General features: G+C 41.6%; 1 protein-coding gene across 2 annotated transcripts in view; it reads left to right on the top strand.

Annotated features, from left to right (window-relative positions):
* Window positions 1–514: 514 nt before the first annotated feature.
* BANK1 (B cell scaffold protein with ankyrin repeats 1) overlaps window positions 515–26,896 on the top strand; it is a 163,718-nt gene continuing 137,336 nt past the window's right edge. For both annotated transcript variants that reach the window (XM_069783759.1, XM_069783748.1), the window contains exon 1: window positions 515–596. In XM_069783759.1, the coding sequence (XP_069639860.1) occupies window positions 584–596 (13 nt within the window). In that variant the 5' untranslated portion in view covers window positions 515–583. The remainder of the gene's footprint in view (window positions 597–26,896) is intronic.

The raw sequence follows: 26,896 nt of genomic DNA, 5'->3' as shown, positions 1-26,896 counted from the left end.
TCTCACTTTTTTAGGATCTGGTTTTCTTCTGTGCCGTGTCAAAAAATAAATATACAGCATGGTATCGCAAAGGTGTTTAATAGCGCCGCACCAGAACACCTGCCCAGCAGGGCACTGAAACTGTGATACTGTGACAGAGATCTCCAGGGAATTCTCTCCCAGGCACCTGTCATCCTCAGTGGGCTTTCCACCAGATGACCTGGGCTCCCCACTGCGGCCTCGCACTAAACCCCAAAACTCTGCCGAGCTGGAAAGGCTCGACTGCCGCCTCATTTTTTCTCCACAGCCAACCAACTTCGACGGTCGAGGGCTCTTACCGCGTCTAACGGGGCGGGGGTGGGGTGGGGTGCGTGTGTGTGCGCTTCAGCGAGGGTTTCCCCTCACACTCCGGCCTCAGAGGCGGGCGGCGACGCTTCCCGCCAAAGGGGAGATGGGGGGGACCGGAGCGGGCGGCGGAGCCCCACGGCCGGGAGGAGCCGGGGGCGGCCCCACGCTTCCGGCCCGGCGGCGGCGACCTCAGCGGCCCGGACAGCGCCTTCTGCCCTGGGGGAAAGCGAGCGAGGGAGCGACCGGCGGCGGCGCCATGCGCCCGGCAGGTCCGTGGGGGGCGGCGCGGCGACCGGGTGGGGGAGCGCGGGCGGGCGGCGGCGGGGGCCGTGCCCGCGAGGGTGGGCGGGGGTGTGAGGGTGGGCGCGCGCCCGGCCGTTGAAATCAGCCGTCGGCGCGAGGGCCGGAGGTCGCCCCTGCCCGGCCGCCGTGTCGCGGCCGGGGGGGGGCAAGCGGAGGGGCAGGGCTGTCAGCCGAGCATAAGCCCTGCACGGGTGGGCCTCGTGGGTGAGGAGGGTTTTTGTGGTTCTCGGCGTGAAGGAGGGCTTTGCCGCTGGAACGGTATTGCGGCGGTTTTCTCCAGGGCTGCCCGCGAGGGCTTGGGGGGCTGTCGGTGAAGGGTGGAGGCAGTGGCGTGCGGTGAGATTCCTGTGGAGAAATGGGATGCGCTGCTCCCGGGGAAGTGCCTTTGCTTCCCCGGGTTGTTGTCCAAGTGTTGTTCTGCGGAGTGGAGAAACCTGCGTGAAGTGTTCTCTGCTTTTTCTGGTGAAGCTGGGTGCTTATCGGGTGCATACCCCATTAGTATGGCTAGTCCAAAAAAAATTTTTTCCTTTTGATATTTCAACTCATGTCACCTGCTTGCATGTTTTTATGACAAATTATGCTAGAGTTTTTACTGAGGTGGCTGTTCTTAGTACCTCAAGACAGTTTTAGATAACTTTTCCTTGAAAGTAGTCCTCAATTGCAAGTGGTAATCAATGCGCCTATTATGGTGTCGCAGTACACAATGTAACTTTTCCAAAGAGTGCAAAGTCTGGCACCAAAAACTTAGGAAGTGAAAGAATAAAAGTTGTATGAGCAATGCTAATTCTGTCCTACATGTATATCCACTCTGGGAGAGTCTTAATTGGCGAATCACATGCTGTGTTATTAATTAAAAATTGATCATCCTTTTTCAGTCTCTCAGCATTCAGTTTGGAATCTAGCCTTATTTTATGCTGTACAGCAAAACCTTGCTAGACTTTGCACAGAAATATTAATTTCCTTATTAATGTTTTCATTGGTGCCTCAAAACTGTTAGTGTATATTTTGTTACTCCCTTGGTAGTATTGGAATGTATTATCATCCCATTTACTGGTGGAAAAAATTGATGAAAATATAAAATTACTTATGAAGGTCACATGTAAATCGGAGGCAGTCCTGAATCCGAACCAGGAGCCACTGACTTCTTGTCCCTGTGTTCATTCTTCCCAGTCATGTTTCCCTATTCACAGAAATACTGTGTATTTACTGCTCCTCTGTTCTTCACATGCATTTGCAAGGCTCAGCAACACTTAAATCAAACCAGTGACTGCAAAGCTGGACGCTCAGTAAAGGGGAAATGAAAGATGTGCAGCCAGATGCCAGAGGTTTGACTTGCTTGCAGCAGGGAGCTCAGCTTTATCTTTATGACTGTTCTATTAGCTGGGACAATATGTTATCCTCGTTTTATGAATGAGGAATTGAGAAAGAGAGCTCTGAAGGCCTGAGTCTGCGAAGGTGACTCAATGCTTTGGTTTACTGTTCTGGTTCATCATTTTAAATTACTACTTCGGATGTCAAGATGGGTTTTTTTCAGAGTACCTAATATTTTGTATCATTTTATAACATCAAAGTAACCATATTAGATATTATCAAATGCAGCATTCTAATTACATTAGCATTGCAAGCCATCTCTACCTACTACTCTCATTATACAGATGAAAACACTAGAGAAGAAAGGCAGATTGACTCTCAGCTGTTGTATAATCAGTTAGTTGTAGATAAAATGTCAAAACTCAGGACTGCTTTGCTTTTTACCCAAGGCTGGCTGTAAAATGGATATAGTTATTTTACTAGTATCTAGCCTTTGATAGATAGGATTTTCTATTTAGACTTGACTTGCAGTATTGCAAGCTTCTTTAAAGAAAAAAAAGTAGCGTGCATGAGCAAAACCACGTTTAATAGCATTTCTAAGTACTCATGTACTACCTCAGTTAGGTCAGTTGTATTCTGATAATCACAGACATTTGCGTAATGATCATTTTATATAAATGACAGTATACAATTGTACATGACCTGGGACATCGAGTTTAAAGTCCGGCTTTTGGTGAATAAAGGCAGTCAAATCCTGAGTATGCATGTGAAATTGCTGGAGTAATTGCTGAGCAAATACGTAAGAGCACCAAAGAGGGATGGCTGGTTTCCCAGCTGCTTGCAGTCAGTTCCACACATTGGCAGGGAAACGAGTAACTGTAGGTTCAGCCAGCAGTGAATATGCTGGCCTTCTACTCTGTCATCATTTGTCATTTTTTCATTTATTGCTCTGTACAAGCCTCATCCACCTGGGACCTCCATGCGTAGAACCCTCTCTTACGGTTTTACCACAGCACCAAAACTTTCTTTTCACAATGAGGAAAGGTTTGTTTTCTCCTGATGGAACACTAGCTGTGAGGTATTGAAGTTGCTCTGGGTGGATTGCCCAAGGCCTAGTCTAGCTCAAATCTGAAACTATTTGGGATGCTTGATGGGAGAGACAGATTTGTTGTTACTTGTCAGTAGTTTGTAAGAAACCCTAGCCTAGACTTCTTTATGCAAATTCCATTAAACATGCTGTACCTAGCAGAGATAAAACATTCGTAATGCATGATCCTTGATGACATCTGTCTTCACTTGAGACAGGAGGCACTGCCAGGATAACTTGTTAATGGCTATGCCATATTTGAATTATCACTCCTCTCCACACTCACGAACATAAATATCATCACTGAGATCTTCCATTTTGTGCTCTTCATTTACATGATGTACATTTCTGTGCCTCCAACTGTTTCTGGGACTGTTTACATGACAGACCTTATGTGAGGGAATCTAGCCAGTGAATAGACACAAATAATACTTGATTTGTGTTTTTGTCAAGAATTAGGGATCGCTTGAATTTTTAGTAGCCTTAAAAAATTTTAAGCTCCTTCACTTTTGGGGACAAAATAGGTCTCAGACCATGATTTGATGCAAAATCTAAGGGCCTAGTGGGGGAGTTTTGAAGCAGATTCAGCAATAACATCATAATGTGAATAATTACTATTACTAATAATAAAGTGTTAGTAATTTGAGTATCAAAGAAGCCAGTACTGCAAAAGCTGCTGTCAGCTGTTTACTGTCTTACTATTCTGAAAGGAAGTTCCTATTTTTTATTATTGATGAAAGATTTTGATATTTCTGCAGTGAGAAACAAAAATATAATATTTGGATATTTTAAAGCTGAAATCTGTCTCCTGAAAATGTAGAAATGGAAATGTTCACCATGGATAAAGAAGTTATTCTGATGTGTACTCCAGATGCAACATTTTCAGGCGAGTTTGTTGGCTAGAAACTAGACTTTTATATTTTTTAAAAAGTATTGCATGAGGAAAAAGAAAAATGGGATCCATTAAGCTTTGAAACTCCAGTACCTTATAATTAACACAAAGCTGTCATTTGTCTTCAGAAGTGTTGGGTTGCTGATTCAGATTCAAAAGTTAATCCTAACAAGATGTTTTGCTTATGTTCATCCTCTCTGGTCTCCCTTCTGTCGCAAGCAGTGATTACTGAAGCTTGCATACAAGCAATTGACCACCCTGTTGTGGGTTTGGCTAGGACAGAGTTAATTTTCACAAGAAGTTGTGAGGGACAGAGCCAGGACCGAACTAGCCAAGGGGGTATTTGATACCGTATGACATAATGCTCAGTATATATACTAGGGGAGCTGGACCGGGGGGAGTAGGGATCATGGCTTGGGAATGAGCTGGACATTGGGTTCCAGGTGGTGAACAATTTCATTGTGCATCACTGGCTTCATATATTCTTTTATTAGTATTATTGTTATTATTTCTTCTCACCTTGTGTTGTTCTGTTAAACTGTCCTTATCTCAACCCACGAGTTTTTACCTTTTTCTTCTGATTCTCCTCCCCATCCCACCAGGGGCAGGGAGGAGTGAGTGAGCGGCTGTGTGGTGCTCAGTTGCCAGCTGGGCCTAACCCATGATGTACTCACATTTGAAAAATTGTATCACTGATGCCACAATAAAGGTGAAAGAAAGAGCAGCGATCCCACTTTCTGAAAAGAAGAACATTTGTGTTCAGGGACTCAAGAACCACAGTGTCACTGTTTTCCTGTCTGTATATCTCGGGTCTTTGAGCATTTTGTTAGCTCATATACTCCATTATTTGCTTGTAGGTAATAAAGAATGTTTTAACTCCTCTACATAACTCCTCTAATAAGCTTAAGTGCCACAACGCAAACAGAAGCAATAGCTTGTGATATGATATCCTCCTGGGAGGCATAGTATTTTCTGGCTATCATGAAAAAAATAAAGTTGCCCTGACCTTTTGTATACATTAAAATCAGACTACAACATGATCTGTGATTAAACAGCTAGGTTTTATTAAATGTAAACAAAAGTAATAAGTTCAGAATGGTATTTTTAATATCTAGGCATTTTGAAACTGCTATGAAGATAAGAAGGGAGTCACAAATACCAAGATCTAAATTTTAAACTGGGATCTATTTCATGTGATAATATTGAGGATTATTTAGTGTTCATTGGCTCCCTGCATAGTAAGAAAGCAAGGCTTTGTATTAAGCCACAGCATATAATTTATGCTATCACAGGCCTGACAGTTAAAGCAAACTGGTCTTAAGCAGTCCCATCATTACTTTGGTTTTCAATGTTTCTATGAGTCTTTGTGTACAATTAAATAAAAGAAGACTTTGACATTGAGATAGTTCAAGTAGAGGTATAGCTGAGTTTGGAAAGCACCCTTTTGCTTTCAGATCACATGCTTAACAGCTGTAAATGACTTGAAACTTTATACAGGTGTTTATAAATAGCTACAGTTTGTGGCTATGGTTCATTGCTGCTTGTAAGCTTAGGGGTGATGAGCAGTCATTTTTATTATATGACCAATTGCCAACTACTGACTCTTCATTATTGCCAAATATTACATACTATGAAAAACAAATTTACAACAGTAAGTATAATTCATTTTAGTAGTATCTTGAAATCACTTTTATGATAAATGAGAAATTGCAACATATCTATATGAAATAGTTCCTGCTGAAGTATAGCGTACTTAGAACATCAGCGTTCAGTGATACTCAGTTACTACTTTCATCAGAGAACAGTGTTATACTAGTGTACCATCTTAGCATTGATTCAGAGCGTTCAAACACTGAAGTACATTGTAAAGTATACTGCAATTAGAAAAGGAAAGCAAACTTCCTTCTTCCTTCCTTTTTGATCATGAAGATAGTATCAGTGTACTTACTTAAAAAATATGAGTAAATGACAGATGTTATTAAAAAAGATGGCAAGATTTTTCAAAAGCATGTAGTGCCAAGTAGTTCCCATTATTTTTCAGAGATGAGCTTTTTTGAAAATTTGGGACAGACAGTTCATGGATAGATTTTCTGAAATGTCCACATGTTTTTTAAGAGCCTGTTTGTTTACCCTCCTTGAAATAGAAATACTTGGGATTTTTCTTCAAAATACTTAGGAATTGCTGTTATACTTTACCACAGGTGGATTTGTGAGTATTCAATCTTTTTGAAAGAAAGTCTTGGATGGGTAATGTGGATACTGAAAATAGGCAGGTCTGCAGTAAACCTGAATGTTAACTGATCAGCTGCATGAGAACTTTCAGGGCAGTACCTTTCAACTTGCGGGGAAACAAAGCATTAAAAGGATAAAAATACATTTACTTATTTCTATATTTATTATGATTTGCTTCTGCTGCCTGTTCATAAAATTGACTTGAACATGGTTGTTAGAGTGGTATCTGTCTTATTTTTATGTAAAATTCTGGAAAACTACTGTTAATGTTCAGGCACATGTAGAAGACACATCTGTGTCTTCTATCAGATCAGAGCAAAAATGGTTGTGAATACACTTATAGGTCTCACACTGTTTAAAGCAAATAAAATGTAATTCTGGCAAGGGCAGAAGGAGTCAAATATTCACAATGCTGTAATAGTATGAAAAAAGCAAAGGGTAAGTCTTCATACAGCAGTCTTTTGCTGTGCATATAGACCCAAAACTAAATCTAGAGAAAAAAATATGATAGTCTTAGCAATAAGAATTCACTTGGATGAGATGCTGCACGGAAGGATTTTGTTCTTTTCAGTATTTATGGTAATTCATTGAAACTTGTTATATTATCTCAGTGTTGACTGACTCACTTTAAGACTATGGTAATATTTAAAACAAAAAAGAAGAAAGATAATAAGATGTCCTAAATTAAACAGCTTGTCCAAGAATGACATAGAAAACTAGGAATGATACCCAAGATATGAGTGTCTCAATGCAACAAATCCAAGACCCTTATGTCTCTAAGTAAAAAAAAATATGATGAAGATATAGTAGTAATAAAGTAGTAATGTTTGCTTTTAGCTGGAAAAAAAGAAAAATTTCAAAGCCTATTCAAGTTTTTGCAGCCTTTTTGAGCATCTGTGGAGAATTTGGACACAGTGGTGGTTTGCAATGGGCAGTGCAGGGCTTAGCTTTCCTGTCCAGAGAATCTCTTAGAGGATGCTGAAATGAGAAAGGAGGTGGTTTTACAAGCATATGTTCCACATTCCCAGTGGTCAATACAGTAGTGGGTTCCTCAAAACAGATATTAAGAGTAGTGGGCTTTTCTTGGAAATGTTGTCTCTAGGATATCCAGCTGTCTTGATGTACTACCCCATAGTTTTATTTCTACAGCTGATATCTCTTTTTGTATGAAGTACAGATTCATACTGCAATATTTCATTGTTATTATTGAGAAATACAACATTAAAATTGGGAAATCAAAAAAGAAAAGCAAGCAAAAACAAATGGGTGAAAAATTGTTAAAACTTCATTGGTGATCTGTTGGCATTTTAAATATTTTCTTTGCATGCGGTAAGTGTGATGTGCATGTGTTTGGGTGAAAGTGTGTAAGTATATACCTAAGGATGTTCTTTAGAAAAGGGGATTGGGGATTTTCATAACTGCTGTTGCTTCTGTTTAAGAACTAGAGACAATTCATGTACGACTATGAAGCTGAAATGCAATACCTCTGTCAAGTTCCATATTTTTCCCTCTGTACCTACTGGTAAACTTAAATGAGTTGCTGAATCTTGCAGGTTTTCATAGCTGAAAAAAAGAACTGCAAATGTCTTCCCCCTTTTCCACTAGAATGTCTCAGTAGATGTCTTTATTTCTTAATTCCTTCATCTTACAAGAAAACTTTTCTTCCTCTACCTCTGAAGTCCATAGGTCCTCCACACATTTCTTGTTCTTCTCTTTGTCCTTGTGAAACATGCTCTAGCGGTTTCCTGATTTTGCACATGAGTTTGGGGTAAAGTCTTTGGAAAGAATGAGGAGACTGCATTCTTATAAGGTTCTCCATTTTACTCTCTCTATTTAGCAAAACCTCTTAAAACCACAAGGAAAACATCCATCTCATCAGCCAAGTGACTTCTATGGCTATATCTGGTCTTTCTGCTGAAGTGTCCCGCAGCTTCTGTCCAGCTCACATTCTTGGATTTCCTTTCTATGGAAATCAACATCAGAAGCAGGAAGGGAAAGAGGTTTTCATGGTTGCCTGAGTTTTGCCCGTACACCAAATTAAGGTGCAACTGAATAGTGCAGATGGATCTAGGAGCTAATACCTGATCCGAGATACCCTACTCGACATACTGTATTAACCAAATAAAGGTATCTTCTTACAAGAAATAAAGATGATGTCAGACTGAAAGATGAACAACCCCAACCCCGCAAACCTGACTGAGATCCTGTCAAAAGCTCTCTAATGCATTCAAGTCCTTGTGTGAGAATACACATACATTTCAGTTCATGCCTTAACGTACTTTACCCTCCAAGTTTCTCAGTGTTGGGGAGGTGCATGTGTTCTGTCTCTCGAACAAAGCAAGCTATTTCACTGCCAAAATGTAATGAAGTAATGATATTCTCACTCGCTATTTATCATTATACTTTCTTCCAATTAAAAAAGTCCCCCAATATTACTTTTTTTAATTGTTCTCTATGACACGGGGGGAGTGTTAACTCATGAAGAATAAATAATTAAAGTTTATTTACTGTAGCCAATAAAAAAGTGGTGGAGGTTTGTTTTTTGTTTTAATATCAGATTAGAGGTACAATTGAAGTAGTAATCATTATTTATTTTTTAATGGAAAATATGAAGAATTCTAGAAACTTTTGAAAAAATAGAAAAATGTATGGAATGGCATTTATGAATTGAACTTTTAAGAAATTGAATAATATATATATGTTAAACATATTTTCATATAGTGCACCCTTCTATTGTTCATAATTTTCTTTTATTCATGAAACTTTTACAGTTTAAATAGCTGAAAGGAAAAAATACAGTGTGTCTAGAATGAATTGAACGAGGATAATTTAGAGCCATTTGAGGACTGAAAATAAAAGCCCCCATCTTAAGTAATGCTAGTGTGAAAAATGAAAGACTAAATACAGTACAGGCTTCAAAGCAGTTTAATGCTAATGTGATAGCAGGCACTAAATGAAAACAAGCGGTACTTTTATCAGAAGCCACAAGCGTGGTGTTCCTCTGATTTATTAAGATGCATGTGATTGGAAAGACTTGGGCACTTGCTCTTTGTTAAACTATAATATGCATGACTGAGATTTTTTAAAATTAAAAACATACTAACAGCAAAACACAGATATCTTCTGACTTTGATTAGCATCCTTTTACAAGTATGAAATACAGTGGGAAACTGGTAGATATGCAGTATTCAGTATTAAATCCTTCACCATGTAGTGATTTCTCTAAGGTTTTGTTACTAAGGTTTTTTTCAAGTGTTTGCAATAGCATTCATGTAGTTCACTTATGACTTAATAAGCATGTAACACTAGCCAGGAGCCTGTGCTTGAGCATATGTATGAAAAATCCTAAGGTGGTGGCCAGTGTAATTAACAGTCTACAAGCAGACTGTGTCTACCAGAACAACTTCTTCCCATTATGAGCTCGGTTTAGCTGAGCATTTAAAGAGAAGCTGGCTCAATCGGATCTGACATATTTACAACTTTGGAGCTGACTTCAAAAAAAAACAAAAAGAGCCCTCTGAAAAATGACTATTTGATCATCATTTTTTCTCAAATGCCTTTTGTTTGTTCAAGGGAATGGAAATAAAAAATCCATGTGATTTAAGAGTCTCAGTTGGCATTTACTTCAAAGCAAGTTGATTAGAATCATAGGATCATAGAATGGTTTGGGTTGGAAGGGACCTTAAAGGTCATCCAGTTCTGACCCCCCCCACCATGGGCAGGGACACCTTCCACTAGACCAGGTTGCTCAAAGCCCCATCCCACCTGGCCTGGAACACTTCCAGGGAGGGGGCATCCACACCTTCTCTGGGCAACCTGTTCCAGTGCCTCACCACCCTCACAGTGAAGAAATTCTTCCTTACATCCAATCTAAATCTACCCTCTTTCAGTTTAAAGCCATTAGCCCTTGTCCTATCACTACATGCCCTTGTAAAATGTCCCTCTCCAGCTTTCTTGTAGGCCCCCTTTAGGTACTGGAAGGCTGCTGTAAGGTCTGGAGCCTTCTCTTCTCCAGGCTGAACAACCCCAACTCTCTCAGCCTGTCTTCACAGGAGAGGTGCTCCAGCCCTCTGATCATCTTCATGGCCATCCTCTGGACTCAATTCAACAGGTCCATGTCCTTCATATGTTGGGGGCCCCAGACCTGAATGCAGTACTCCAGGTGGGGTCTCACGAGAGTGGAGTAGAGGGGCAGAATTACCTCCCTCGACCTGCTGGTCACGCTTCTTTTGACGCAGCCCAGGATATGGTTGGCCTTCTGGGCTGTGAACATTGTCACATCATGTTGAGCTTCTCATCAACCAACACCCCCAAGTCCTTCTCCTCAGGGCTGCTCTCAATCCATTCTCCACCCAGCCTGTATTTGTGCTTGGAATTGCCCCGACCCATGTGCAGGACCTTGCACTTGGCCTTATTGAACTTCATGAGGTTCGTGCGGGCCCACTTCTCAAGCCTGTCGAGATCCTTCTGGATGGCATCCCTTCCTTCCAGTGTGTTGACTGCAACACACAGCTTGGTGTCGTTGGCAAACTTGCTGAGGGTGCACTCAATCCCACTGTCCGTGTTGCCGACAAAGATATTAAATAGCACCGGTCTCAATACCGACCTCATGAGAAATGCCACTCGTCACTGGTCTCCACTTGGACATGGAGCCATTGACCACAACTCTTTGAGTGCAACCATCCAGCCAATTCCTTATCCAGCGAGTGGTCCATCCGTCAAATCCATGTCTCTCCAATTTAGAGACAAGGATGTCATGTGGGACAGTGTCAAATGCTTTGCACAAGTCCAGGTAGGTGACGTCAGTTGCTCTTCCCTTACCCACCAACGCTGTAACCCTGTTGTAGAAGGCCACCAAATTTGTCAGGCATGATTTGCCCTTAGTGAAGCCATGTTGGCTGTCACCAATCACCTCCTTATTTTCCATGTGCCTTAGCATAGTTTCCAGGAGGATCTGCTCCATGATCTTGCTGGGCACAGAGGTGACACTGAGTAGTTCCCCAAGTCTTCCTTTTTTCCCTTTTTAAAAATGGGGGTTATGTTTCCCCTTTTCCAGTCCGTGGGAACTTCCCCAGACTGCCATGACTTCTCAATATGATGGATAGTGGCTTAGCCACTTCAGCCACCAGTTCCCTCACGACCTGTGGATGCATCTCATCAGGTCCCATGGACCTGCGCACATTCAGGTTCCTTAGATCCTCAAACCTGATCTTCTCCTATGGTGGGTGGGTCTTCATTCTCCCACTCCCTGCCTTTGCTTTCTACAACCTGGGCGGTGTGGCTGTGTCATGGTTTAACTTGCCAGTGAAGACTGAGGCAAAAACATCATTGAGTACTTCAGCCTTCTCCATGTCCCAGGTAACCAGGTCTCCCATTTCCTTCCAGAGGGGGCCCACATTTTCCCTAGCCTTCCTTTTGTCACTGAGGTATCTGTAGAAGCTTTTCGTGTTGCCCTTGATGTCCCTGGCCAGGTTAAATTCTACCAGGGCTTTAGCCTTCCTAACCTGATCCCTGGCTGCTCAGACAATTTCTCTGTATTCCTCCCAGGCTACCTGTCCTTGCTTCCACCCTCTGCAGGCTTCCTTTCTGTGTTTGAGTTTGTCCAGGAGCTCCTTGTTCATCCATGCAGGCCTCCTGGTGTTTTTGCCTGACTTCCTCTTTGTTGGGATGTATTAACCAGCTTGCTTGGGCCCCTCTTCCCTCCAGGGCTTTATCCCATGGTACTCTACCAAGCAGACCCCTGAAGAGGCCAAAGTCTGCTCTCCTGAAGTCCAGGGTAGCAAGCTTGTTATGTGCCCTCCTTGTTGCCCTAAGGATCTTGAACTCCACCATTTCATGGTCGCTGCAGCCAAGGCTGCCCTTGAGCTTCACATTCCCTACCAGCCCTTCCTTGTTGGTGAGAACAAGGTCCAGCATAGCACCTCTCCTTGTTGGCTCCTCTATCACTTGGAGAAGGAAGTTATCATCAACGCATTCCAGCAACCTCCTGGATTGCTTATGTCCTGCTGGGTTGTCTCTCCAACAGATATTGGGTGGTTGAAGTCCCCCATGAGGTCCAGGGCTTGTGAACATGAGGCTGCTCATGAGAGCCTCATCCGCTCAGTCTTCCTGGTCGGGTGGCCTGTAGCAGATCCCCCCTATAATGTCACCTGTCCCTGCCCTCCCTTTAATCCTGACCCATAAGCTCTCGGTCAGCTCCTCATCCATCCCCAGGCAGAGCTCCACTCACTCCACCTGGTCATTGACATAGCGGGTGACACCCCCTCCTCGTGTCCCCTGCGTGTTGTTCCTAAAGAGCCTGTATCCTTCCATTCCAACACTCCAGTCATAGCAGCCATCCCACCACATCTCCGTGATGCCAATAAGATCATTGCCCTGCAGGCATGTGCACGTCTCTAATTCCTCTTGCTTATTCCCCATGTTACATTTGTTTGCATAGAGGCATTTAAGTTGGGCCCCCGATGAAGCTGACTTACTGGCTGGAGTGTCTGGAATCCTTTGTGCTGCTCTTCAGGTGCTCTCCTGCTGACCTGTGATCCCTTTCTAGGCTCTGGGCATTCACTGCTGGCACTGGCATCAAACTGGTAGGAGTGGGATGGATTAAGGTTCCCTTCCCCCGGCAACTTTAGTTTAAAGCTCTTCTTCACCAGCTTGGCAAGCCTGTGACCGAAGATGCTCTTCCCCTTCTCTGACAGATGGACCCCATCAAGCCACCAGTAGGCCACTTTTCTTAAAGCGAGTCCCATGGCCTAAGTAGCCGAACCCCTGGCTGTGGCACCAGTCCCATAACCATTTGTTGATTTGCCAGGTTTGACTGGCTCTTTCAAACCCCCTCCCTTTGACTGGGAGGACTGATGAAAAACGACCTGTGCTCCAGAGTCCCTTACCGCCGCTCCCAGGGCTCTGTAATCCTTCTTGATACTCCTCAGACTGCTCCTGGTTGTATCACTGGTGCCCACATGAAACAACAGCAACTGTACAAGGCTTGTGGTCTCTTGGTGACATCCCTGATACAAGCCCCCAGTAAGCAGCACGCCTCTCTAGAGAGTGTGTCAGCTCAGCTTCTGTACCTCTCAGAAGAGTGTCACCTACTACTATCACCCGTCGCCTTTTCTGAGTTGCGCTGGTTGTCATACAGGGAGCAGACTGGGCTGCCTTACTCAGCTCCAGTCTCTCCTGATGTGACAGGTCTTTCTTCTTCAGTCTGCAGAGCTGTGAAGCGGTTCTGCAAGGGCACCTCAGGCTTCAGGGGAAGTCTCTTCCTCCTGCTGGTCCTTGCCATTGCAAGCTTCCATACTTGGCATTATTGGCCTCCCTCCCTTCCGTGTGTGCCGATGGGGGAGTTTTTGGCTGTTTGGCCGTGGGCTGTGGGTCCACTGCAGCCCGCACTTGGAACCAGCTGTCTAACTCCTTCTCAGCCTCCATGATGTCACGACGCCTTCTCGCTGCCTCCTGCAGCTCAGCCACTTGCTACAGGCAGTCCTCCACACCTTTTGCAGGCAGGTCTGCTGCCTGCCTGTCCCTGCCCGAGGGGAAAGGTCTCAGCACTCACTTACTGCAGGCTCTCCCTTCAGCAGCTCCGTCTGGGTGGAGGCATTGGCCACCGTCTGCGGTAGATGGTGCAGACCCCCCCAGACGGAGCTGCAGCCTTCGCTTTCAGTGGAGTGCCCACCATTCTGCCTTGAGGGTCAGGTGGCAAGAGTGCCCTTGGCCTGCACAGATGGTCACAGAACGGTGCCCAGTTGCTGGGTTATGTGGACTTGAATCCTCTCCACTCGGCCAGTGGAATGCCCCTCCTTCACAGAGGCGACCTCCCTGCGTGCCCTCCCACAGTAAACCAGTAAAGGCCTTTAAGTAAACCAGATAGACCACACAACATCTTTATGAATGTCTAAATGATCTTAGCTATGTCCAGAAAGTAATTTCTAGCAGCTTAATCTTACTTTTGATGTCTAAAGATAATTTACATTTCAAATTTACCTGAATCTTTAAACAGTATTTTTAAAAGGTAGGGCTACATTACCAGAAAATTTAATAAAGATTGAATCAAAGAATAGAAAGTCTTGCTTGAAAAGGATGTTCAGTATTATCTAGAAAATCCAATAAAAATGCAGAAAACTCAATACACCTTTTTCCCCCAAGATGTCTGCTACTAGAGCATTTCACTGAATCTCCAATTGCTGTATACTTCCTCCCTGTAAAAGTGTAAGGCTAATTCCCCACCCTGTGTGTGTCAGCATAGCTCCATTTCATCAATGAAGCCTTGTTGCCGCACACGATCAGAGGAGATTTTGCCAGCGTTTTTAATCAAAACTTTTTTAAGATTTTCAGACTTGCATTCCGGTTTTGTAACACCGTAATCTTATCATCAAAACTCCCAAATTTATTTCTCTCTCTTATTAATTCTGTTCCCTGTTCAAGATTAACCATTCTAGAGGAGACCAAATCTAAGTTGGCCTTTGTCCTGGTTTCAGCTGGGATAGAGTTAGCTGTCTTCCTAGTAGCTGGTACAGTGCTATGTTTTGAGTTCAGTATGTGAAGAATGTTGATAACACTGATGTTTTCAGTTGTTGTTCAGTAGTGTTTAGACTAAAGTCAAGGATTTTTCAGCTTCTCATGCCCAGCCTGCGAGAAAGCTGGAGGGGCACAAGAATTTGGCACAGGACACAGCCAGGGCAGCTGACCCAAACTGGCCAAAGGGGTATTCCATACCATGGGACATCACATCTAGTATAGGAACTGGGGGGAGTGGGGGCAGGGGGAGATCGCCGCTCGGAGACTAACTGGGTGTCGATCAGCGGGTGGTGAGCAGTTGCACTGTGCATCATTTGTACATTCCAATCTTTTTATTATTACTGTTGTCATTTTATTAGTGTTATCATTATCATTATTAGTTTCTTCTTTTCTCTTCTATTAAACCGTTCTTATCTCAACCCACGAGTTTTACTTTTTTTTCCTGATTTTCTCCCTCATCCCACTGCGGGGGGGGGGGGAGTGAGTGAGCAGCTGTGTGGTGCTTAGTTGCTGGCTGGGGTTAAACCACGACAGCCTTGAATGCATGAAACAGTCTGTAATGATTGAATTGGAGAAAAGATATTTTCTGTGAAAGTTTAAGGCAGATCCTACATTTATCAGTTGGGAAACAGAAGTATTTTCTGCTTACAGGGTACGTTCAGGACAGTTTCATTTTCATTTTCTTGTAGTGCTCTTGCCAAGCTATTGTCAGTTGGTTTTCTATGAGAGTTTAAAAACAGCCCTGTTTCATTGGCAAACTTGCAGCCTGTATTTCAATACTGAACCTTACAGAATTCATTAAAATGGCAATCCATATTCCTGTATTTTAGCTTGCAAGTAGATAGTGTATACCATAAATTTTGTACTCCCACATGCTGTTAAGTCCATACTGTTCACGGTGGATGACATGTATAATAACCATTATTATTCATTTTGTACACAACCTCTTCTTTAAAACATGCCTTAAATAACATCATAAAAAGTCAGAAGCTGTGGCAACTCATTTGTTGGATTTAATGTTTTGGAGACTTCCATGAAAAGCTAGTCCTTCTTATCAGAAATCAAGGGTTGAACATTAACCATATTTAAAATATTATAAAAGTCAGTTATACTATTTTATTTATCTCACCACAATTATGTCACAGATGAGCATTGTAAAATTTAAATTGCAGAAATGTACATGGTCTCCCCAAAACAGTCTGTTTTGCTTAGTACACTGAAAAAAGCAAAGTTTTGACACTAATCTAGGGGGAAAAAAAAGGCTTGCCTGAAACAATTCAGTACTGGATAAACGATAGTTAAGAATCTAAGTCTTATTAAAGCAGTAGGAGTCTTTAGAGGAGTGTTTCCAAACTTAAATTCCTCTCTTTTTTTAGGTTTATGTTTTTTACTGGAAGATCAGATTGATGAAGTTTCACAAGAGGTTTAAGCAACTGTCATTTTTTGAAAATTACTCTTGAACATGTTGTTTTCTTTCCAGATATTTCCATTCTTAGTATATTGTTAAAGTCTTGTTACTGATTTTTAATGTCATAATAAGCATTAAATTTAATAAGTGTTTCATTTTGTTGTAGTCCTAATTAGCCAATCCATGTACCTACAAGTGCATTAAATACTACAGGAACATATCGCATTGCAGTCTGTACCAGCTATGGATTCAGTGAAAGTGGCTATGTTCAAAAGCGTCGCTTGAGTAACCTGCTTTGGTACAAGTGTGTGAGAGTGAGTGGGAGCTCAGGTGCATGCTCGTGTTACTACGGTTTAGCATTGAGTGGCTGTGGCCAAGTCAGTGAGCTCTCTCAGGACTCGTTTCCCAGATGCTTTAAGGCCACTTCCATACCAGTAAATAGTGCTCTGTACAGAAGGGGATTTGTAGCGGCCAGCAGTAGGTGCTAAGGACCTGAGAGCCATGCAGGGTACATGGAAGGGAGCTTATTTTGAACTTGCTCGAGTCTGGTCCTATGGCATTAGCAGGTGGCACACATTAGGTGTGATTCTGAAGCACATGTTCTGCTTTACTTTCATCTGAAAGGGATGCAGTTTATGTGCTCCAGGGCCAGTCAGTAAGGTGGAACAAAGCCTGGTAAGTGAGAACAATCAGATGATTTGTTTTAAAAGTATACTTACGGTCTTGACTGTATATTATGTTAACTCACTCTAAGCTGTTGCTGCAAGTGGCAACCTTCCCCTCCTATTAACTTCAGAGGCGTGAATTTATCCCATCCCTCATCTTCCCTTTTGTCAACAGAAGTCTTCAGGCAACTGCAAGGCAAAGCAGGCTGGGGAGTTGATGAAAGTGGTGAATAAAAAAATAAGTTACCAGGATGGGTATAAACAACTGTATAGTAGAGGTGTGTAGGACTGCCCCTTCTGGTAGCAGTGAGATTTTTTTAAAGATATTTGTGCAGTTATAGCAGTAATCTGCAGTAAATGGAAGATGGAACATGGGTGGTCTAAACTTCAGAGGAGGAAGTGTAAGACTGCACATTTTATTTCATATCTATACCAAATGCAATCGGTTATTGCAGCTGGCATGTGGTAGCATGTTAAACTGTGGTATCTTGAGGAGTCTTAGATGAGACACTAACAAAATGTATGTACAAAGAAGTTGGTGATAGACCTATGACAGCATCAGTCTGTTTTCTTTTAAGATTCTTCTTTTTCTGGATAATCAAGAGGAAATTAAAAATTTGGTTATATAGATTTGGTCAAACAATGAGGGGCTTGATAATGTAAAAAGCAAGATGTTTCATAATTCCTAGGTCCTGTCCTATCCCCCTGTCATGGTTTAAGCCCAGCTGGTAACAGAGCACCATGAAGCCACTTGCTCACTCCTCACCCTGTCTGGCCCCGGTGGGATGAGGAGGAGAAAATATAAAGAAAAGCTCATGGGCTGAGACAAGGACAGGGAGAGATCACTCACCACTTAACGGTCACAGGCAAAAGGCAGACTCAACTTGGGGAAGAAACAAAATCAATTTAATTTACTACAAATCAAAACAAGATACTTCCCCCCACCGTTCCCTCCTTCCCGGCTCAAGTCCACTCCCCATTTTCTCTACCTTGTCCCCCAGTGGCACAGAGGGACGGGGAATGGGGGTTGGGGTCAGTTCATCACACCTTGTCTCTGCCGCTCCTTCCACCTCAGGGGCAGGACTCCTCACTCTTCCCCTGCTCCACCGTGGGGTCCCTCCCATGGGAGACAGTCCTTCACATGAACTTCTCCAATGTGAGTCCTTCCTATGGGCTGCAGTTCTTCACGAACTGCTCTGGCATGGGTCCTTTCCGCGGGCCGATCTTCAGTCACAGACTGCTCCAGCATGGGCTTTCCCATGGAGTCACGGCCATCTTTGGGGCATCACCTGCTCCGGCGTGGGGTCCTCCCCGGGCTGCAGGTGGGCATCTGCTCCCCCGCTCCCCTCCATGGGCTGGGGGGACACAGCCTGCCGTCTCACCATGGGCTGCAGGGGCAGCCCCTCCTCCGGCGCACCTCCTCCCCTCCTTCTGCACTGACCTCGGGGTCTGCAGAGGGGTTCCTCTCACATCCCACTTCCCTCTCCGCTGCAGGTTCCCCTTCTTAAATCTGTTCTCCCAGAGGTGCTACCACCGTCGCTGATGGGCTCGGCCTGGGCCAGAGGTGGGTCCGACTTGGAGCAGGGGAAGCTTCTGGCAGCTTCTCACAGGAGCCACCCATGGAGCACCCCTGCTACCAAAACCCTGCCACACAAACCCACAACACCCTGTCAAGCTTCTGAGTTTTACTGTATTTGAACTATACAGGTTCTCTGACTGTAGTGGGATAAGGTTTAATTTGGTCTCAGAAATGGTTCAAGAAGGATTTGTTTTCACTTTCTATTCTGTGCCTTTCTAACTAGAAATGGAAGATAGTGTACTTGAAAAGCTAAAAGTACCGGTGAGATACTTTTCTTCCAGTTTACATAATTATGTAGACAAAGTTTGCCTGTTTCTATCCAACAATGAGAATATATGGCAACGACAGTAAAGTATGGTAGGTATGTATAGTATGGTAAATCTGTTTGCAAGAACCTGAACATACAGAACTTCCAACTGGTTCATTTCCAGGAAGCAACCCGTTTGGTCAAAGGCAGTAGTAGTTATATTAAACCATTCTGTGAGGGTTATCCACTAGAGGAGGACCCCAAATTGATACCTAGGTAACTCTCCAATTTGGTCCTATTTTAGGACTGGTAATAATTAGAGAATTTATATTTTGCAGAGGGGAAAGATAATTGCATGTGTTAAACGTATACTGAGAAGATATGCTTGCTGGAAAAGATGTCTTTTGAATCTCATGTAAGCTTTAATGGTATTTGGGCATTTCGGTTGATTTTGCAATCCTATGGGTGAATTGTGCGAAGGCAGGCTTGCGCTCATGTGACTAACTCGATTTCTTTCTGTCTGATGAGCAGAAATAAAAGTAGTTTGTTATATAGCTAGTATCAAGAATCTTTGTCTTAAGGCAGTAGAGAGGAAGCTGAGGTGGGTTTAACATAGAGAAGTCAGCTTTCTACTGAGGTTGTTGCTGAATGTTTTATTTAGCTTGGTTTCAACTCACTGTTAGCTCTGTCATTGCTCATTTTATGAAACTACACATATTTATGTAATGATTTTCTACTTCATTTACTTCCTTCTGCGTGCATCATTAGCATGAATGCCATTAAAAAGGCCAACACAAAAATATAAAGTGTTTGTCCAACACTGATTACAGATTTGTCTTGAGGGTTTGTTGTTGTTGTTGTTACTGTTTGGGGTTTTTTTGGTGACTGTCACATATTTGTCAGAAAGGGACAAAAGAAATGAGCTGAAACCAGAGGACACTTTCTTCTACAGCCTCATAGCTTGGACATGTTATACATCAAATAGAAACTGCTTTTCACACTGCCTTTAATTTATGGATGAATGCTCAAGTAAATGAGATGCGTAAAAAAAGGATTTAAAACCAGTCTGCAAAAGCAGGAGATGATCAAGCCATATGATTTATGGGGTGTCAGAAGCCCTCCCCGGATACTCTGCAGACTTGTGGCAAAGGAAACATAATAGTTTTAGAAACCTAAGGAAGTATGGCTGAGACACTGGAACAAGTCGCCCAGAGAAGTTGTGGATGCCCCATTATTGGAAGTGTTCCAAATCAGGTTGGATGGGGCTTTGAGCAGCCTGTTCTAGTGGAAGGTGTCCCTGCCCATGGCAGGGGGTTGGACTAGATGATCTTTAAAGGTCCCTTCCAACCCAAACCATTCTGTGATTCTGTGACTGCTCTAAGAGAGTTCCACCAGACAGATTTCTTGTGTCAATGATAATCTGTAACTTAGGAACTGTTGGGATGTCATCTATGGTTAATTCAGTGTATTATTTGACCATGTTACAAATGCAGGGAACACAGAAATCTCTGAGCAGAAATTGCAGTAAGTGGTGCTATTTATTGAAAAACATTGTCATATAACGGTGATTGTCTGATGATCAGTGTCTGCCAAGTCCCTGGTGTACAAATTACACTACTTAATGTGTAAGACATCTTCCTTGTGTTTGATGCAGCAGTGCTACTGTGTGACCTCCCCAGATCACAGCAGTTGGAACCACAGCAACTTGCCCAAAATGTTATTGCTTGCAAGATCAGTGCTTTCTCGTTTGTTGTATACGCACCATTTTCTGAGGTATGTTCTCTTGTGATGGAGGTAAATGTACTGGATTTCATGAGACTGTTTGCCCTAGCACTAATTAATATCTGCAGAACATGTTTTCCATTCTGTTTCTTATTTTAAAGGAATTAGAGATAAGAATTTGTGAGAAACTGAATTAACAATGGAATCAAAGGTGGCAGAGAAAAAAGCAACAGAAGGCAGAAGAAAAAGCAAAGTTGAATTTAAACGAGCAGAGTTTAAATGTGGTCATAAAAACCCAAAATCCCTGGGGTAAGTCAGGATGGGCATATCTAGAGAGATCCTGGTAAGAGAAACACTGACACTAAAAAAAAATTAAAATAAATAAAAGGATACTTTGGTCTACCCTAACAGTGACATTTTGAAATTGAAATTTTTTTAAATGTTTCATGTTTATAGAGGTATAGGAGGTGTACCTTGAAATAGAGAACTGAGTTCTGACCTCTATATCCCCTGTTCATGTTTAGTCTTGTTCAGTAGAAATGAGAGCCCCTGTCCATCAGTAGGTATTCAGCTGTGGATGGATAAGGCCTCCACAAGCGAAGATACTGTGATAATCATTACCCTTGCATATGTATTCACAGGACAGATATGTGAGAGAGGCCAAACCAGGGAATAAGGCCATATCACTCTTCAGGAGAAACAGCCTTTTGGGCATACTGTTAGCTTTGTCAGATATCTTTCTAATCTACCTGGGTCAGGTCCATGCTGTGGAAAGGTACCCCAGGAAGTTATTTGGCTCTGTGTTCCCATTGTCACTGTAGGAAAGGTCAATGAAATTTCTTTACAGAGAAAGCCCACAAGATCAAACCTAAACTCATCCCATTTGTAGGAAAATTGTTCCTCTCTGTAGAACCTCATTTCGTCCACTCCAGACCTCACTGAGCTTAGTGAGAAGAATGATGAAGACGTGAGGCTTGATTTTATACAGATAGAGCAAGTATTTGTTTTCACACACAGCTTAGCAATTAGTGACAGAAGGTACATAAACAATGACAATGTTCTTATTACGTGCTAGTTAAATAGGCATTTGAGAATAGAAGTGCAGCTGCTCTGCTGGCTGATACAGTGATGGCAGGAATGTCCCATGCTTTAGGATAATTGCTTTAATTGAAACAGGTGTGCCACAGCACTGCAGCAATTTAGCTACTTCGTGATCTCACTCTAAAGTTTACAAGCAGGCTTTTATAATTTTCATTTCCATTAGTGGAACGTCTCTGAGAAGCAACATGACTTACTTGAAAACATTTTCCATTATCTGCAAGTAGTTGTAAGTGCTTTCTGCTGTCCTTCCCACGATGAATCCATTTTGGCTTGCTTCAGGGGATTTGCCTTGCAGAATTCCAGCAACCAAGAGCTAGAGATGCATTTTGAGATACATTTACTGGATGCGTGTCAGGTGCGCTGACTGGGAAAATCAATGCCTTCTGGATGGGTGAGGGGCAGTTCGTTATGCTAAGGCCACTGAGTAGTGCTGAATTAAATGTTCTCATACTGTTTCCAAATGTTAAATTGCAAGGGTTGTTTGAAGTGCTAGTGAAACTTTTTCCATAGTTCCTTATTATATCATTGTAAGTGATCAGGGCAAGCAATATGAAAAGATGAATGGCTGAATCTTTGTGAAAAGATTGCAAAGGGGCCAAGAGACTAAAGGTGTTTGTTTCTGGAGTCTTGTTTGAACTGGTATGTATGCTTGCTGTTCGCATCCTACATACAGCTGAAATGGAAATGAATCTTATTGAGATTAGAAGAAAGGTTTTGCAAATCTCCAAGCAAAGAGGGGAGCCTGGGTCTCTTACGCTTGCTTATGTTTCTCATGCTCCATTTTTTGTCACTGTCATGACCCTTGACTATACCCATAGTTTTATCCTACAGGGTGAAAGGAATACGGGGGAAAGGGAGAGCAGAGGAGATACCTCAGAGAGAAAACATTTTTCAAACCCCAGCAGTTTTAGAAACCATGGACTTAAGACTCTCTAGATGAAGGCAGCATGTGGGATGAGAACTCATGGGAGAATGTTATGCATTCACCTTGGGTGACATTTGATTTGGACAGTGAAACTAGATTCTTAAGATACATAAAAGTCTAATCAGATGAGTGTGGTCGACTTCTAAAGTCTTGAATTTCCCTACCTGGCTCTTGCCTGAAAAAAATCTACTACTTCTTTTTGTGTTAAGTTTTTAGCATGGGAAGATACTCATTGTTATCCTGGAGAGTGTAGGCTGCTATTCACAAAAGAATTAAAGATGCAATGGATGTCATTCTGTATTGCTTATGTTGCCCCAATTTTTCATCTGTATATTGCGAGAAAGTGAGCAAGAACTTCCATTCTGTGCTTTTCCACTTATCCTTTGAGATATTCAGCAACTGTGTTTTTTGCTGATGGACAGTAGCTCATTACATACTGACAGAGTTCATACGCTTCTTTCTCAAATGTGTTTCCTTTTAAGACTGCCATTTAAAAAAAAATTAAACAACCTTCCCTTCCCCAAGTGAGGACATCTGTGACAGGAAGAAATAAAAGGGATTAATTTTCTTCTTTCTCTAGCAATTGATCCTCTCCTTTCACAACATAGTGTTTGAGAACAATTTGAAAGGGAGATTTTTTTCACACAAATATCAAAAGCTAATGTGATTGAGGCAAGGATTGTAAACAGACTTGGATTACTTATTACGGTTGACTGTGGCAAGCTTGTTGTGTGGTTATAGGAATTCCTGGGCAACTGAGAGAACGACAGGGAATGGCATTGTTGTGCTCCAGTACCCTAACTGGAGAAGGCTGTGGATGACCCCAAGAAATATGTATCTTTTGGTTAAAACTTGGGTAAACATTGGTGTTCAAGTGTCACTGTTTTTTACCAAAGCATCCTAAGGCAGTGGGACTGTAGAGCCAATTTTTAAACCCTAGCCTAATTGAAATCAGCCTTATTTAAGTAAAACAAAGTATATTAATGCTGATTTGCTGGAAACAACTGTAGTAAAATGCAGATACCTAGAAGTAAAGCACATCATCTACAAACATTAAGCCTTTAAAAAGAGGGGAATAAGTTGGCATCTGTGCAGAGGACTTGCTTTTCTGAATCTAGCAGTGTCATTATCAAAGATGAGTGTTACCAAGTACTTCTTGCTCACTTGTAAACACACAGAAACTATCTTTTACAAGATTGCAAGATTCATGAACTGAGGTGCCTGTTTAAGAGTAGCTACCAGCCCCCAATCTTTGATTTGTTTCCTTTGCCTTCCTGATGTGTTTAGAGCATTACAGATTTCTTGAGGTTTCCTTTCACTAATATACTTGCTTTTTTTTTTCTCCATACTATATCTTTTAATTGTTGTCATAGAAAAGATGTTCTTTTGCCTTATGTATACAAGTTCTTGATTCCTGCTTGGTCACAGTAGTCTGCAAAGATGCTCTCATCTCGGTTTGGTTCTCATAAGATTCAGCAGGTCTTTTCAAAGAAGGCTTCAGATGGCGTGTTTCATGAGATACGCCATTTTGGGCAACCACATACCAGTAACTAGAGAATAGTTTTGCTTGTCAGAAGAACCCTTTCAGGTTATGGATGACTGCATAAATTCTCTTACTGTTTCTCATTGCTAAACTAATAATACATTTTATTTCTACCTTTGAGTCAGTTTCCAAGTAGCAGTAGTTGAAGCATGGCTTAATTTTGTCAGGATATGATAGTTTCTATTACATTAATTTTCAAGGGAACAAAATTTATCTCAACTTACATTATATTCCAAGTGCAGTAACTTCAAAGAAATATTCAGTGAGAGATGAAAATAATGAAGGGGAAAAAACTCTAGTTGAAAAATTAAGCATTGTTACTGTGTACTCAATATTGGGTAGAGTTGTATTAAAGGTAGATTTCAGCTTTTGTAGTTTCAGGTTAAAATGATACTGTTTTGAAGGCAGAGTTTTGGGTGGGCTTTAATTTTCGAGTAAGCTGCATTCAAGCATCTACACCTTAGTAAAATTTCGGAAGGCAAAAACATTGTGTAACAGGAAAAAGCTAAAGGCATATGGAGTAGATTTTAGATAGGGAACTTCATAACTATTCCTAGGGTGAACTTTGACTCTACATTTAAAGTCAGGCAAGCATTTCAAAATAGTGATATTTCACCTTTTAATACAATTTGGGGGAAGTAAGATGTAAGTCTTGCATTCCAGTGTAATATCAAAGCTAACTCTCAATCTAGAAGGCAGATCAATGCCAGAAAAAAAATACAAGCATATAATTCAAAACAAACCCACATTTGGTTTCCCACAGGTAACTTGATAGCACTAGCTCCTTTCTTCAAATCAATAAACATTGCACCTATCTGCAGCATGAAATACCTTGCTTGTATGAGCCTTTCAACAGTATGACTCTTCCCTCTGTATATAGATAGAAAAGACAAATTAAATATGGCAGCCATATTAAATTAAAGTTTTGTGACATGCATGTTGCAGAGCCTTTCTTCCATCAAGTGTGGTGTTAGATATATTTCACTCCCTTTTCTTATACAAATAAAGCTTTCTTTCCCATATATAAAAATCAATATAGTTAAAAAGAAATGCTGTCAAGCCTTCAACAAAAATCTTAAAACCCTGTTCTCATTCACACTTAGCTAAGATCAAAGCTGCAGACTTAAGTGCGGATATACTGTATGGAAATAGAATTACTTCATCTTCTTTTATTATTTTAATGCAACTTTGTCACTTTTATCTTTAGAATTTGAGTACTCAAGCCTTGTACTGTCCATTTGCACAGGGATGAACTTTATACCTTATGTATATTTTTATTAAGATTATTATATAATGTCAGCTCTTTAAGAATATTTCTACCGAAGGACTTACTCCTCCATGCTCAGCATGCAGGGAGCTCTTCAACTGTGCTTGAATGGTTGAGTCCAGCAGTTCTTTCCTGCTCTGCGATATAGGAATGCCTTTTGGGTGCTTCCAGTCTGCACAGGGATGAGGTGCAGTTGTGTACCATTCCTCACCAGTGCTCTCCTTCTACATGGAGAGGAAACTTCAGGCTCTTGGCCAAGTGGGTGCTGTGGAGGACACCAGCAGACCCCTCTTCTGCACAATCATGACACCAAGATTCTGTGAATCTATAAAAAAATGTTTTTACTATTCAATTTAAACATGCTTTTTTATCCCTCCCTGCAATTCCACTTAGCTATGTCCTTGCCCAAGTCCATTATAATAGAAGTAAACGCAGCTGAGCATGAACTTAAAATGAGACCTTTTAACTTAAAGACTGAATGTGAATCTTCCGTGCATATCCAAGGGAATCTCAAGTAAGATTATTTTATTCTTCCCATACACTGTATCAAGGAGCTCCTACCCTGTATACAGTTTTGGGTTCCTCAAAAAGTATTTTGAAAAGGCAGGAGAGTTCACAAAAGTGCAGAAAGAATAGTAAGGAATAAAGAAAAGTAAGAAAGAGTAGTTCTGCAAAGCCTTTCTTGTAGAAGGAAGAGTAATAATCCCTGCTTACAAAGTGTGGGAAGGCAAGGCTAAGAGTCACTTCATGAGAGTCTGAAGACCTTAGGGTACAGATTTCTGAGAGCAGATACTTCTTTTAGCTTGCAGAAATAGATAAAATTATATTCTGTGGCTGGAAGTTGAAACTAAGGAAATTCAAACAAAGAATGAATTCTTAAATCTTCTTCATGGATTAAGCATCCTCTTTAAATCTGTACTTTTAAAGGACCACTACAGTGCTTTTAGAAAATGGGGACTGAAAATAGAAGGTGCTTGGTGATTCCATTTCCTGTGATATGAAACGGTGTGGTCAGACTGAAAGAGCTTCTGGCCTTATAGCTCTGTTAATACAATTTTTTCTTTTCAAACTGTGCAGCAAGCTTCATAGCTTTCTGTTTCTACTTTTTTTGGTGTGAGAGTAATGGAAAAAACAAATGAGATTCTGAAAACAAATAACATCGCAGCACTGCAACAAGTAGGTTTCTTATCCTAGTGTCATAAAACACATAACTTTGCCCTGAGTTAAATGAGAAATAAATTACTATTTATTTTTACAATTAAACTTCAGCATTTCAGCAGAAAGAGGCATTTTTCAGAAGGCTTTTACCATAGAAAATGTAGCAGTCACCTTTCCAAATACATTTTGACAAATATTACCCTGCTGTATGGTCAGGGTCAGTCATCTTGAAATATCATCACCCACTACCATATTGAGCATGGCCCTATATGATTTCCTATGACAGAAAACTTTTTGAAAGGATGAGTATTCACAAGTGTTTAAAAGATGGCAGCTGTCCTCCAAGCAGTTTATAGACATACAATGAACTCAAGAGACTAAGCTATAGTGTCCCTATTCTACAAGTTTCAGTCAGCTTTCACATGGGTAAACTTTGTTTGAAATACCTCTTGAATAAAGAATGAATGAACAGAATTTAGAAATAATTTCTTCTAAAAAGAAAGGAAGTCCAATAATTAAAGCAGTAATCCTGGAGTGGAGATCTAGGTTCAGTTTCTTCTTTTGTACAAGGGCTTACGTGGGATCCTTGACAAGTTTTTTTATTCTCCTTAGCTA

This window comes from Haliaeetus albicilla, chromosome 1 (genome assembly GCF_947461875.1).
Source record: "Haliaeetus albicilla chromosome 1, bHalAlb1.1, whole genome shotgun sequence".
In the NCBI taxonomy this organism is placed as follows: domain Eukaryota; kingdom Metazoa; phylum Chordata; class Aves; order Accipitriformes; family Accipitridae; genus Haliaeetus; species Haliaeetus albicilla.
Note: the sequence above shows the minus strand (reverse complement) of the source record. Positions and strands in the feature narration are given on the sequence as shown.